At 48.0% G+C, this 15,630-nt stretch overlaps 1 protein-coding gene across 1 annotated transcript in view; it reads right to left on the bottom strand.

Annotated features, from left to right (window-relative positions):
* The window catches only part of LOC149340016 (uncharacterized), a 54,438-nt gene extending 40,645 nt beyond the window's left edge, over nucleotides 1-13,793 (bottom strand). The window contains exons 1-6 of the mRNA XM_089550622.1: nucleotides 13,706-13,793; nucleotides 8,396-8,421; nucleotides 5,381-5,461; nucleotides 3,760-3,823; nucleotides 2,174-2,250; nucleotides 1,161-1,240 (exon numbers count right to left, since the gene is read on the bottom strand). Coding sequence (XP_089406748.1) covers nucleotides 1,161-1,240; nucleotides 2,174-2,250; nucleotides 3,760-3,823; nucleotides 5,381-5,461; nucleotides 8,396-8,421; nucleotides 13,706-13,793 — 416 coding nt within the window. The remainder of the gene's footprint in view (nucleotides 1-1,160; nucleotides 1,241-2,173; nucleotides 2,251-3,759; nucleotides 3,824-5,380; nucleotides 5,462-8,395; nucleotides 8,422-13,705) is intronic.
* Between the last annotated feature and the right edge of the window lie 1,837 nt (nucleotides 13,794-15,630).

Below are 15,630 nucleotides of genomic sequence, written 5' to 3'. Positions count from 1 at the left end.
GAAGCCTTGCGTTTGCCTGACAGTGTCCGATAAAATGATGCCACGACATCCTAGCTTTCCTCAGTGCCGGCACATTTTTGCTTTGCTATGCTTTGTTTTGCTATTTTTGCTTTGCAGCGTCCGTCTGTGTCTTCCATCAGTCCTCGTCCAAGTTCGCGCTGTTATTCAGGAAAATGTCGTACCAACTCGCCCAAGCATCCGCTTCAATGATTTGCTAAACCATGTGTCGGGCCATGAATCGTTTGCAGTTACTCTGAGAAGTGCGAACAAAATTACCACAGGCTCCAAACGCCGATGGCGACAAGGTACACAGAAGAGCGCACAGGAAATAGCTAGCAAGGCACTTTATGATGACTACTATGGAATACGTAATGCCTTACACGCACGCGCGCACGCACGCGCGCACGCACGCACGCACGCACGCTCATCAGCATCGTTCTACTTATTTGTATAGTGTTCATGCGACGCAAATAAGAGTGAGCATCGTCTTCGCTGGCGAGCTACACTGAGCGTCGAGAGGCGTATATAGAGATGACTCTACCCCTTTTGTCAGCGCTCACTTCACATCCTCGTGGTCCAATGTTTAGGGGAATTTCCCAAGGTGGAATAGATTCCTTGAACTGAGCTAACCAGGACGGCCAGAAGGTCGGATGGTAGCGAGAAACCGAATCGATCAACAACTAAAAATGGGAACGACGATATTGTCCTCTAAACATTAGACCGCACCGTTCCCACTTAGAGTTGTTCAGTTCGCTCTTGCTCTATCATCAGATTTGCTGGCTGTTCTCAGCACAGTTCGTAGCGCGACTGCCCAGGACAGATTGTGGTTTCGGGTTCGGACCTCCAGATCAGGACGAATTTTCTTCAACTACGACGTTTCTGTGAAAGCTATATAGCTTAAGGGGGTATAGTTGCTCATTACCACCCACCTAAGCCTATAGCCACACGCTACAAAGAGAAGCTATATAGCTTCTCTTTATAGCCGTGTGGCTATAGGCTTAGGTGGATGGTAATGCGCAACTACTTCCTTTTCACATCCTTTTGCAGCGAGAAGACTAGGCGGTAAGATCCCCAGCTATCACTCCTATACGCATTGCGTGATGCTGTACGTCCTGAAGTTTTTTTTCTTAACCCTCATTAACTGGGTCATCATAGATTACCTGTAAATCCTTAGGGACTGAGGGTTCACGATGCTTCCGTCGTGGTTGAGCATGTGGGCAGTTTTAGCCACGTGCAAGGTCTGAAACAGTTTACAAGCGAATGTCAGAGTTAGGGAGCAGCAATTCATAGTAGCACGTGTCCGAACGCAGCTGCGGCTTATACGCTGTTTGGTTACCGAAGCCCTGGATCGTTGGTACTTCACATTGTGTAAATTTGACTCTTATTATAACAGTAATGTCATGGCATAAGCAGCTGATATCTCCTCATAAGCGCTACCACATCAAATAAAACGGCGCTGTCATGTAATGAGCATGAGTACTACTTCCAAGACAGCCGAGTAGGATGTCGAAGTAGGGCTTTATATTCATATTTAATTCATATTGCATTGATTCACATTTAGTGTTTTGGTTTTATATTGCTGATACAAAAGAACTGCTCTCTTTGACGGTTGGCAGTCGGATTGCTCATACTAAAGTAATACTTTCGTTTGGGCTAATTGCTTCATACTTGGAAAGGATTCAGAAGACGGCGCAAAAGATAACAGGGAGAAATAAGGCATACAAAAACGAGGGAACCGGCACTCATATGAGGGACCAATTTTCTCTCCTGCTGTGGATGCACAGTGCCAGGCACATGAACAAAGGGTGATCAAACGGTGTGAGGTACTTTGTCCTTGTGCCTAGAGCTGTGTACTCATAATGCAGTACCAAATGGCCTGTCAAAGCCGGTCGTGTTGCTGTCCTACCGAAATTGGTTCTGCGTATAATCTAGATACCAAAACTACGGCCAACCGCAAAACCTAAAGGTTAATGCAGTTACCTTATTTTTGAAAGAAGGGTAACGAAGCCTCGCTGTGCTTTTAGCCCCATGTTCCTTTCTCGAATTCATGGCGTTTCATACGACGATGAAACTGTTTCAATGCACGGTAATACCACGCTTAAGTCACGAATGTCAACGTTTTATGTCGCATTGAGCGCTGCTGGCCCCAAATTATATAAAAAAGCGACATCACCTCTTGAAATTCCTGATCGTATTGATCGTAAGCCGTCTTTATGCGATCAGCCGTCTCTGTGAGGCTCCGCTTAACATCTGAAAAAAAAAAAAAAACCTTAAAATGAACGTTTTGAACGTTGGAAAATGAACCTGGCAACGTTTAACATAAGAATCTTATATTAATGAACGGGGGTAGTCTCAAAACTCTAAAAACGAAACTGAAGGGGCGAAGTGCAAAGCATGATCAATGAGTCCGACAGACAACGGAGAACGATGGGTCTAAAAATTAATGCACACAACACTAAAGTAATGTTCAAGAGTCTCGGAAGGGAACAACAGTTTACAGTTGGTAGCGAAGTGCTGGAAGTGGTAAGGAAATACGTCTACTTTGGGCAGGTAGTGACCCCATATCCGAATCACGAGAGTGAAATAACTAGAATAATAATCGGTAGCAGCATACTGGGAGGTAATCTCAGATCACGAATGACAGTTTACCAATATCCCTCAGACGAAAAGCATGCAATAGCTGTATCTCACCGGTACCCATTTATGAGGCAGAAACGTGGAGACTGGCGAAAAGGGTTCAACTTAAATTGACAACGCAGCGATTTATGGAACGAAAAATGATAGGTGTAACGTTAAGATACCGGAAGCGGGCAGAATGGGTCAGGAAACAACGTGTCAGGGAACATGACATCTAGTCAAAATCAAGACGACGAAATGGGCTTGGAAAGGGCATGTTATGCGGAGGCAAGATTGCCGATGGTCGTTAAGGGTAACGTATTAGATTTCAAGAGAGGGCCAGCGTAACAGGGGGCGGCAGGAAGTTAGGTGTGTGGATGAGATTACGATCTTTGCGGGGATAAGGCGGCCGCAGCTGGCATAGGACTGTAAGAAATGGAGAGATATTAAAGGGTCATTTGTCATGCAGTGAGCGTAGTCAGGCTGATGATGATGTTGGTGGTGGGGGTGTGGTGACGATGATGTTGGAACACTTCGGCTTCGCCAGTTGGCCGGAAGCTTGGGAAAGCTAGGTTTCCTCTGTTCTGATCCAGGCACACAGTGATGGCACCATCGACGGACTTCAAGATGAGAGAACCGCGTCGAATGTGCGCTGTCTTCCTTTCTAGGCGACATGCCAGACTGGCGCCTCTCATCACTTAGCAGGACCCGCCGAGGAAGCCACGTGCGCACTGCCCAGAGACCAGACACTTCAAGCACCGAAGCTTCTGGAAGCGGCGCCACCGAGCACATCGTTACGTTCACTATAAATACGGCTTCTAGGCACATAATTTCAGTTCGCTCCAAGGGAAAACGGCCACGCGTTCCCGCTTTCCCTCCACTCCTTGCCTTTTCACGGACGAACTGTGTGTCTGCCTTTAAGGCCGCTCTGGCTCGCGCTAAAGCCACTTGCCACCAGAGAGTACACCGTCCCGCCCTTCTCACATGCCCGAGCCTTAACCGCACGACGTGAGACGTCCTCTTTCGCGTAATTTGCGACGCGACATGGGCATGAATTTGCCGCCGGAAAGTGCCTGCAACCGGCTGTACAAAGGCCGCTCAAGTGCGTCTAAGGAAGCCATGCGCCCACACCATGCACCTCACCGATTCGCGGCGTGGCTTTGTCCAGCAGGAGCATTTCCTTGATCGTCTTTTCGGCGAGGACCACCTGCGAGCAGAGCCCCAAATAATTTACTGACTAAGTGCTCGTTATAAATGTCCGAAGAGCGGCCAACAATAGCTTTTGTGACTAGTTTTCAAATCGCAATATACCGTAATATACACAATTTCTTGCCAATTGGAATCGTTCTTTCCTCGAATGTGAGAGAGAAGAAACCTCAATCAGTTAGAAAGAATGTATGCAATGTATGCAGCCGCCGAGATTCGCCTCGCACTCCGGTCTGGACCCAGGGTCACATGGCACTAAAGGGAAATTAACAGACGCATGCCTGAGCCCGCGCTCTTTCTTACCGGGCTGACTCCCCTTCGGCCGCCTTCACAGACTGGGCACGCCGTTTCGACTCTATACTCTCGGTCTTCTCTGAGATTCTAGAACATTTTCGCTCCCAGCGCCGCCATTACCCATTGCTCATCATCGCCTGTGCCACGAGGAGCCCATTTTCCCCTGCCAGCTTCCCACCGCCTTTACCCTACCCGCTACCGCGCCACTCGCCAGCTATGCGGGTAGCATGCGACGTTATATCACACCGTCTGGGCCTGCCAGGCCATTCGGGCAGCCCCTCGGCTGCCTGTTCCGAACAAAGCCGGCTGAGAGCGTGCCCTCCGGTCGCCCGGTTGATCAGCACCAGCTGGTCGCCCGGTCTGCGGCGGCCATGCGGGATTTTGGGGCCCTGGACTAAGGGCTCCACTCCCAAACCGAAGTCCCAATCAACCTCATCCATAAAGATATTTTCCACTACCACCATCACCCCCGACGAGGAGACAGAGGCCTCGCATAAGATCTCAAACTGGTAACTTATTTCCATCTTACGGCGGTGCCTTTTTACGGAGCATAAAAGGTGCTTTCCCGAGCAAGTAAAGCTACGTTTACGTGCAAGTCATTTCGCCGAATGACTATGAAAATTCCGCACAGTCAGTAAACCAAATTTTAGTTTGAACCCTGTAGGCATGTTCGAGCGACGAGTTACGCACCCGCAGCACTTATGTGGATGCTCTGTCGCAGCACATCCACTGAAACCACAGAATTGGTCTCTTCGGCCCAACTCTGCGTGCAACTTTTGCTTGTATTCTGAAGGGCCGACTTACAGGTGGTGTTGGAATCCCTTGAATCGCCACGCATGCCGAAGTAACATCAACTCACTTTACACTTAGGCCAATGGACAGCACCACGACGATGTGCTGAAGTGCATGTTCACTACGTCATAGCGGGGTTGCTATTCGCGCTGACAAGAAAGATGAGATGGTGCGCAGTGCATCCGAACTTACTGCCGAGTCCGGACTTCTCAGCTGTTGCATGGCGCTCACGCCATTTCGCTTTCATTTCACTTCACCGATTCGATGAAAATTTAGAAGCGAAAGTGAGAGGTGTCCCTCACTCTCACCTTTTTGCGCACCCAGATCTCTTCAGTTCACTTAACATGCTACCGGAAGGCGTGCGGCAACGTCACATGCTCCTCATGTGTTTCCTTACACTGATTAGATAATCGATTAGTGATACATTGGTGGCTTATCACCATTGTACTGATATTAAACAGGCGCTACTAACCTGGTTTTTCATGCGTTCCACCGGGTCTCTGAAGTTATGTTCGACTTTCTTCGGGAGCTCCTGCGAATTCCCCTCCTCAGTCTGTAAAAGAAAATGCCACCGTATAACCGACATGTGCGTGAATTTCAGTGACAGGATAATGAAAATGCATACGAATACTTCGGTGTAATGTAACAAAACACTAGACTTGCAATACGTGATTTACGTAATCCATATCATGTATCACTGACCTAATTGTCGCCTTCCACTTAGGTTATCCCTAAATTTCGTATACTGGCTGGTTACAGTCAAGCGCCCCTGAAAGACTGTCAAACACCAAGCGACCACTAGGACTGTGCGTAAGCGGGCATGACTCAGACGCAATGGAAACAGACCTTTTCAAGCGCCTCTATTCATGGGCGTCCGGAGGGGGGGGGCAAGGGGGGGCGGCTGCACCCCCCTGGAAAATCACTCCCTCGAACCGTGAGTGATGGCCGCACGCCAGGGGCCATGGTGGACTCAGCCAAAAGGGTAAAAGCAGCCCCGCTTCCACGCTTTGGGTCACATCTGCGAAATGCCGCGTCCGGGCACGCGTCTTTATGCCGTTTTCAAACCACGCCATCGTTAGCTCTGTTGAAGCCGACCTGTTGCAGACATACAGCGGCACCGGCGAGCATGTGTTTCAAGCCGTCTTGAAATGGGTGCCTGTTTCTTTGATCTCTAGACAGATAGCGACACGGAGGCAGACCGTGCACAGTGCATCTTGTTTTCGCCTTCGTTATGCCGGCCACCGATGAATTCTTCAGGAGGGAAAGACAAATCAGCCGTGTCCACCCCCGCTTTGTCGGGCTGCTTATGGGCAAGCGGGCGATCAGTTGGCGCCGCCGCCGCTCGCTGTGCCTCCGATCCACGGGAGAGCGCAGTGCGGTAGAAGCGCCGCTATCAGAATCTTCGGCAAAGGAGATTAGCATCTTTTGTTCACGGCGACGCAGTCTCCAGAGGCGCCCCCACACCAGCGTCCCTTGCGTCTTCTCCGAAAACCAGCGCCTTTGGTCAACGCAGCCCGATGGCGCCTGCCTGGCTCGCCTGTCACCTCTGGCTGGGCCTCAAATGACAACAGCGCCCGTGTACTGTGCGAGGTCAGTGCCCGGTAAAGAGACCCAGGTGGTCGACATTATCCGGAGCTCTGTACTACTCCGTTCCTCATAACCTGAGTCGTTTTGGGGCTCTGAACCCCATAAAAACACACAAAACAAATTTTCCTACCGGAGTGGCGAGTGTCCCTTCCCCTTGGAAGTCGCACGGAAGTAAGCCCTTGCACGTGTGCGCGCCTCTGTATTTGTGCTTCGGTGTTTTTAGTGGCCGTTTGTCAACGAATCTGAGAACAACCAAGACAGTGGACGAGAAAACTACGAGCGACGAGCAGTGTGCGTGCGGTTGCTCGACTGTGCGGATGCGCGAGCAAGATGGAGCGAGGTGTATGAAGCTGCGAGCGTGCATTTATCTTGTAAATAAGTTTTCGTTGTATGTATAGACATCTTTTGTTTTCAACGTACGCGTTCAACCGTTTTTCCAATCAATGTGTGTGACGAGTGTGCACCGAGAGCGTGTAATGAAGCACAGAAATGAATTTATCACCCGTGTAATCACGCAATTCGCCCAGAAAAATCCGTGGAGTCTACAGTTGCTGTTCAAGGAAGACTGACTGAGTGACTGTAGTTGCGTGTTTGTGACCATATTGTGCTGTGTGCTGGTCATCAATCCGGGTGAGTCGAGAACCCGTATGCAGCAATACTGAGCACTCTTCTCCACGAAGTGACAGTATTTCTAGATTTTTTATTAATTTTAATTGTTTCTTCGTTGATAAACTGCAATGTATCTCTCCTAGCCACACTTTAATTTGCTGTTTGTAATTTTTATTTCATGTGTGTATTTCACTTATTTTTTATTTATATATAAATAAATAAATTCATACCGCAAATAGTGCCTTTTTGCTACGAACATGCCCCCCCCCCCCCCCCCCTCCGGCGCCAACAACCAATGGCCCCCCCCCCCTGCAAAAAATTCTGCGGACGCCCTTGCCTCTATTGCGTTGCTGTTCCAAAGCGCAAGCGTTCGGAGTATCCGCAACCAAATATAAAATATATTCCGAATGCTCACGGATGTACTTGAAACACTTGGACAATGTGCGCGAGTTTCGAGCTCGGCACAAGCGGGGGAAACACGGTTGCATAACACATCAGTAGACTCACGTTTACTGGTCAAATGTTTAGGGGAATCCCCCAAGGTGGAGTAGATTTGTAATAAGGGAGTAATTACCCCCTAAACATTTGACCAACACTGTTCCCACTTCGAGTTATTGATCAATTCGCTTTCGCCCTACCATAAGCTTGCCGTCCCGGTTAGCTCAATTGGTAGCGACTGCTCCGGTGTAGCGGTGGTCCCGGGTTCGAACCCCGGACCAGGACGAATTTTTCTTTAACTACGAAGTTTCTGAGAAAGCTGTATAGCTTTCCTTTGTAGCCGTATGGCTGCGCTCGGGTGGATGCCAATGAGTAATCACTCCCTTATTACTCACGTTTACTGTGCCCTAGTGCGATGCTGTCGGAAACACCTTTTTGCGAGCACAGCTTTGTGAGCACAGCTAAAGATGCATGATTAAAAATTACGCGGATATACCGGATAATACAGTTGTATATATAACTAGCGGTTTAGGTACTGTTTGTGTTCCATATTGACTACTGTTGTGTGAGGTAACGATGCAAATAACCAAGACACTTCTTATACTCTTGCTTTCCAGCTGCAGTCAGTTGCGTATTTAGAAACTGTGCTTTAATGGTGTCCCTCTCAGTAACCTCTGTACTGACGCCCGCGAGGGAGCCGTAGGTATAATAAATTACACTAATAAATGAAGTGGAGAAATAGAGCGCGAACCGTTCACAGTCGCTGTTGTGCAGGAACATTATGACTGCGGGCCTGGCAACTCGCGGGCGCAGTTGATTTAGCTAGTGAAATCGGCGAAACGGCGACACTTACCAGTGCACTGACCATCTTGTCATAATCTGAAAGGCAATGCACGTCGAATGAAAGTTGGACCATTTGGCTACGCGTGGTGAAAGCGACAAACGTGGCCCAGTTTGCACCGAACCGCGTACGCACCTGCCTGCGGTGAGGCGTAAAGTAAACGACCAGAAGACCTAGATATATCACTGCGGCATATTCAGGCAGCGCAGAATCTTATAGCTAGCGCCTGTTTTGCCGCGGCCCATCTCCGAGCCAGTCCCGCAACTTGTGATGCAAACAGGTCTTCGACATTCGTTCTTATGGCTTAACTCTCTCATTGGTTTGGTTTATGGGGTTTAACGTCCCAAAGCGACTGAGGCTATGAGAGACGCCGTAGTGAAGGGCTCCGGAAATTTCGACCACCTGGGGTTCTTTAACGCCAGGTGGTCGAAATTTCCGGAGCCCTTCACTACGGCGTCTCTCATAGCCTCAGTCGCTTGTCCTCCATTCTTGGGCAAACATTTGTAATATTGGAATATTTAAGCTACTGGTATGGAAATATTGAAGGTAATGGTCCATTCTTCCGACGCGTAGCAAAAACGTTAATCGCAAGAAAATGCAAGCTTGCTCACTGAAGGTCTGGGGATATATTGATTGTTATAGTGAACTCTTACAATATCTGAAAAAAAAAGCGTTCAAAAACTCTCCCCCGTTGAAAAATGCTTTTGTCCAGAATTGTTGGGTATGCGATGTCGCGAACTGGGCTCTCCCGAACTATTCGGGCAGTCATGCGTTTGCGCGAACTCCTGCTAAGCGGCGTTGCCTGTCTCTGAAAATCAAATACCACTTGTTGCTCCTTTTTAAGATTTGGCAGTTATGCACATAGTGAACAACCGCACTGCTTAAAGGGGCTGCGAAACACTGCCTGGGGGAATACCGGCTATACTTCAGGTGGGTTCTTTATGTCACACAGATGCTGACTTAAAAAGAATTACAGGAATCCATGCACAGGAACGGGAGTTATTCAGTGAAGAAATTTCAAAATACAAGCAAACAAAACTCTGCCCTCAACTCGATTTTTGCGGGGCTTCCCACTCCTATTTCGCTCTCCCAATGACGGCACCTGGCGCAACCAATCAAAACAGCCAGCCAGAGCACGTCGCGGAAGTTTGTACTCCATGGTTGCCTGCTCTCTGTGAGACTGGCAGCGTTGTTTCCATGCCAGAGCGCCCCTGGTGGTGTATTTTTTATTTTACTTGCTTTGCAGGGCTTTTATCTAAGACAAACAAATAGTTTTTGTTGATCTAATATAAAACGCAGACAGGTGACAAAATGTGTCTCTATTTATTCACACAATTTGCAGTATATTTACTGTTTGTCCGGTCATAAACCTCGCGCCAGGTGATGTCATATCCGCTGCTAAAAACCCGCCACTGTGTGGCGACGCCATCAGAGCCATGAAGTTGTTTTTGGGAGGACATTAAAATATTAAAAAAAGGAATGTACGCGGTATTACCGACGCTAATAGCACCACTATAACTCACTGTATGCAATCAACAGGCAAAACAGTTAACTAAGATTGTGTTTCTGGGCCCCTTTAAACGTGCACAAAAGGGTTTGCTATAAGACACGGACGAAACGTTTTCGTTCACTATAAACAACCAATTAGGCTACATCGTTTCGTCGTTGACAACTGCCCACGATGCATCAAAGCGATGTAAATGCATCAGTCTATGGCAGACCGAGCGTATACATTAAATGCACATCTCTTCGCAACAACGCTTAAAAACTGCATCATTACTGCCGCCTAAGTGCCCGCTAGTAGCCAGAGAATGCTCACTGAGCTCGCACGTGAGAACTTTTCCAAGAACTGTGCACCAATGAGGATGCTCTTAGAAGCCTTTCAAGTTGGTTGCTTTGCCTAAATATCAACTTATTGCTCCCAAAAGCCAGTTAATTTCAGTTTTCGCCTTTCGCCAAGAGATTGTTGTAATTTTTATTTAGATATGTATTCTTCCACGCGAGTAACTAAACATGTGTTATATTATGGGATTGCATTCCTATCACAGGCATTAAGAGTTTAGCACAGAGCATGGAGAAAATCATACAGAAAGAACCATCGAACTTACGGCTTCAAAATTGTGTACGTTCATAGGAACACCTGACCGGGGAAATGTATTTTGATTAACGCTTAAAAATCTAACCTTTTCTTAGGTCTGAAGAATCCGGCACAGCCTCCAGGAATGGGATGAAGCGTGTGCTTGCTGGGCGTCTCGCTAAGCCCATCGGTTATGAGTTTCGTTTTCAGGCGCAGGAGCCCTGTGGTCTCTTAGTTCTAACTGGTTGTTTATATGTGGATGTGCACGTGTATTGGGACGCCAGGATTTTTTTTTTTTCACCGCAGCGAATAGCCTGCTGAATGATTAAGAGCTCATCCCGTATAAGCTTCGTTGTCCTGTGCACTTCTCCTCCTTGTGAACGCGTCCTTTCCGCTGGTTTTCCACTTACCATGCGCCAACTGGCCCAACAGCCTACGCTTCTTCAAGCTGTTTGTATTAAGTGTGTCCGCGAATAATTGCTGAGACTCAGTACAACGACAGCACCCCACGACTATAAATAGCAATACTTTACAAAGATTACACTGTGGGTAATCCTAGCTAGTGCCTCTGCCAGGAACACTGTTTAATGCACTCTTCGTACGATGTGCAAGCGACTACAGCCAATAGATGTAGAATCGACGTCAAGAAAAAGGATGATGGTGCAATGGAAGCAAATTTTCGGCCTGTAAAAGTCAAAGCTACAAAGGTAAAGGAACATGCTTTGGAACTTTTGCCACGTTTAAACCTAGAGCATTTGCGCTCCAGCGTGAAAAAGGTTGAAGGCCTATAGCTTGAAGTCTTCTCGGCCAAAACTCATAAGGACGACATACCTTTCCGTGCTCTTGTCACCGAGCGGTCGACTTGCCATATGTTGTTTCATGCTTCCTGCTAAAGCACTCAAAAGTCTTACTTTAGCGGACCCATATCAGACGCCGAATTCTATCACAACGCGTTTACTGGGGACAACGATAACAACGCTTTGCTAATACTTGTGTTACTTCGGTTCCTTCGTTTTTAGAAGTGCTAACTTCTTATCTTGCTTCGACCTTTGTTGACTGGATTGGGCGTTTGATCCTTCAAAATACCAGTGTATGTATCGGAACCACAGTAGCTCCCGCCCCCAGTGATATCTTCCTATCTCGAGTTGACTCTTGCATTGAAAAGAGTCGAGTGGCCTTTCAAAAAAGATTTCAGGTATGTCGATGATTATCTGGGTGTTTGTTGACAGACATGTATTTGCAAGGCGGGTAAACTGGAGTTTACAAAAAAGGGTTGTAGCGCCGAAACAGACAACACACAGAAAGCTAGACGGGACAGGCGCCTGTCCCGTCTAGCTTTTTGTGTTGCCTGTTTCGGCGCTACAACCCTTTTCTGGGAACATGCACCAACTAGCCCCTCAACAAGTATTACTGGAGTTTACCTTGGAAACGCCTACAAATGATTTCTTGTAGTTTCTTGACATCAAGCTTCGTTTTATGCAGGAACATGAGTGCTGGGTGTATTCTCTGAGGTCAGTGAAGCCTCTCTTAAATTTTAAGTCGAGTCATTCAAAAATCGTGAAGTGTGGCGTTGCTGTCGCCTGCTTAGGATACTTTGCGCAAGTCGTGCCTTCATACAACGAAAGATAGCTTCTGTAAGCAAGTGAACAGAGTAAGAATGGCTGGGTTTCCAGGGGATGTGTTGTCTCTAGTCTCTAGCAAGGTGCCTAAAAAAGTTAAAAATGTCAATAGGTTTCTTCCTAGGGGTTCAGAGGAGAAGAAAATAAAAGGAAAAATGTTGCAGTTCTTCCTACGTTCATCGGTTTCCCATCAGCTAAAAAATGTGGGTAATAGATATGGTGCTGGTGCTCTTTTTAGCCCCACAAAAAGTCAGCAGTACTTGTGCGAAGGTTGCCGCGCGCTCCAGCAGCGGCGTGCATGATAAAAGGAAGCGGTGCACCGTGAACCACGCGAACCGCTATGTGAGATGTGCATAAGGGGTGGTGTATTACATTCCTTTGTCTTGTGGCCAGACCTACATTGGAAAAACTGACCGTTGCCTTAATGTACGCCGGTAAGAGCACTTTCGGTCCTTGAAAAAGCAGCCTTCTTCCAATCTTGTTCCAAATATAGTGTTTGCAAGCCTTTGGTTGATAAAACAGCAATTTTGTTTCGGCGCCCAAATCAGCTAAGTAGAGAGGTTTCAGAGGCCTATCATATCCGTAAGAATGAGCACGCGTGCTGCTGACCAAATGGTGGTCCTGCATAAGAAGGAGTTTTCCTATCTTGACGCGCCTGCGTGACTCTAAACCTGATGCGCCTGTGTGATGGCCTTTGTTCCTGTTTGTGTTTTTTCTTTCTCTTTTTCTGCGTTTTCTGAATAAACACCCAGTTGCGATTAAGTGCTTGTGTTGTTTGCTCTTCCTCGTCCGTTGTCCTGAGTGCGCTATTTTTTCTGTCAAGCCAATAGATTATTTTCTTCTTGACTTGAGCTAGCCGTTTTCGATCCGTCGGCAGACCTGCGGGTATTGGGCCTCGTTTGTGGTGTCACAGCATCGAAGCAGCATACAAAAAGGAAGAAAAGACGCAGAGTGGAGGAGGTGCCACCGTCTGCTTGGGCGTCACGTACTTCCTGCCGTGTGCTGCTTCGCCTGACGGAGTACCAACCCGCCGCATATTTTTTGAAGCGTAATACTGAGCTCCAGTAACGAAATTTCGGGCCAGTGTTTAGTACTAGCGGATGCCCATTCGTCGGCCTTATTGGTACTCCCCGTCTTTGATACCAGACGAATAACAGCGCAGTGAAATTGGGCTAAGAAAGGCGCTGTCCTTCGCCTCTTAACTTCCGCAATGGGCAAACTAGCCCAGACCGAAATATTGATACCGGACCAGCTGAGTGAGATTGCTAGCTGCCTACCATTTGTGACATCGAAAGTATATGTAGCATTTATGAAAGGGCAAAAAAAAATCAAGCAGGCTCATATCACTACGAAATACTGAGCCATATTTCGTTCTTCAGCCACACAGACCAGTTACAAAAACGGTTGCATCTTGCTTTCTTTATATACGTGGCACAATTGTTGCCGGAATTTCAGTTTCGGTAGTGTTCACGTGCCTGTTAGGAAGCAAAAATATCTAGAACTCTCACTTAACACGGAGTCTTGAGTAAGTGCGCTTGCGAACTCACCGCCCTATGTTCGGTACCTGCGGGCATCAATGCCACAAGACCAGGATAAGCTTTGCAATCGTATTATGCTGGTACTCACAAGTGAAGGCCTTCTCCACCGGGGTGAATAAAGCAATGGACGATGAATCTTCCTTGTTCTTGTACCTCGCCAGGACCTTGGCCGCCATAACGTCTGCATCGAGAGAAAGCCCCATGAGAAGCCATGGAACGGACACTCCGCTCTTAACAGTTGCTGCTCACTGTAAAAAAAAAAAAAAACAGTTTATACCTTTGGCAACGTTTACTGTTCGAGAGCCGTACGTAATTTCGCAGCGCTAGCTGTTACAGGAAGGTTCTCGTATTCGCGTCGAACTTCGTTACACTCACGCTGCAGCGAACATCGAAAAATTGGCTGTGGCTTATCTTGGTTAAGCCTGGTAATTGCGAAAGCAATATCCGTAGCTACGCCATGGTTCAGCTGGTAGTGTAGCTGGTGGTGGTGCTTGTGGTTAGACTTGTGGTGATGCATCAGATATATACAATCCCATCCTTTCCAATCCTTTCCAATCCAATCCAATATGCTAATATGGTAGCAACCGGCCTCGCTACGCGACGGGCTGAAAGTGCAACTAGTATTGCTTTCGCAATAAAAAAAGGCTTTGAAGACGGGAAAACCGCAGTAACTAACTCACTGTGCTCGGTGGACACCTCTATGGCGCCGTGGGGGTATGGGTGAAGGTGGGGGATGGAAGTAGGAAGAGAGAAAGAAGCACCGTAGTGGAGGGCTGTGGATTTATTTCGACCACTGGGATTATATAGCATGCACTGACATTGCAGAGCACACGCATGTCTTTTGCGTCTCGCCTCCACAGAAACGCAGCCGCGGCCACAGGCACAGGCGCTGGACATGGGCGTCTGCCTTTCGACTAAGATCCAAGTGTAGGATAGCACGAAGCATGCAGAAAGGAGGCAGAGGAGGGGGAGGGGGCAAGGAGTGCGTATGCGGCGGGGATAAGCACCGGAGCGGGAAGCGACACAGCCGCGCAGATAGAGGGCGCCGGAGCAGACAGAGACGCAACTTAGAGGGCAGTTATAGACGCAGTTCGAGGGCGGCACAGCAGAAGCGACGGAGTGCAGCTGACGTTGCAGACAGTCCCGGAGTGTCGACGTGGCAGATGAGCCGCGCTAACAGCAGTGCTATATATATGGATGAAGCGGAACAGCGGCGTGGAGAAGCCATGATCATGACGCAGCCCCTGAGAGGCAAGGGCGTGGGAACATCAGCAAGCCGAGGTGGAGCACGGACTGTCGGAAGCATGCGCGACATGCAGGATCGGAGTGCTGAGCTCAGACGCATGGCACGCATGTACCCCGATGTGGTGGGCTCTGGAAGTGGCGCATAAGCAGGACTACATAAGTGAAAACGCCTAAGCCTGTGCTCGGAACGGTGCGCAAAATTTTGAGAGATGCCGGAACCTCGAGGTTCGAGCTCGGATCACAACAAATACGTATTTGCAAAGGAAAGAACAGCGCGAAGGCAAAAGAAAATGCAAAAGCACAAACAGAAACGGAACAGCTAACGCTAAGCATCAGCATTTTCATGACCGTAATCTTCCTTTAATTTCTTTAATATATTCAATGAAAGCCTGTCTTTCTACACATAGATATTATCTTAACAACAGTCTCGTCTCCTTATATCAGGACAACACCCCATTCCGTTACAGCCTTGTCTGGGAAAGGTACAGAGAACAGATGTAAAGCCATATCTTTTCTCAGCTGTTTTTCCCGTTGATTCTGTAACCGCGCGAGTTCAAGCGTTCACTCATGCGTGTATGCATTCGATGTTGAAGCATACCGGTTCATGAATCTCCTCCGCTAAAAAGAGTTAAAATGCGTTATGTGGAAGTCCAGTGATTGGGAGTCGAAATTTACCCTTCGCCTCTACAACGGCGCCTTCATTCCCCAATGAAATGTCAAAGTGGATGTGATCATCTCAGTGTCGCTCAGTTGCGATGCGAAAGCCGG

This window comes from Amblyomma mixtum, chromosome 6, assembly GCF_055824585.1.
Source record: "Amblyomma mixtum isolate Tamu chromosome 6, ASM5582458v1, whole genome shotgun sequence".
Classification (NCBI taxonomy): domain Eukaryota; kingdom Metazoa; phylum Arthropoda; class Arachnida; order Ixodida; family Ixodidae; genus Amblyomma; species Amblyomma mixtum.
This window is presented reverse-complemented; position numbering and strand designations above follow the sequence as displayed.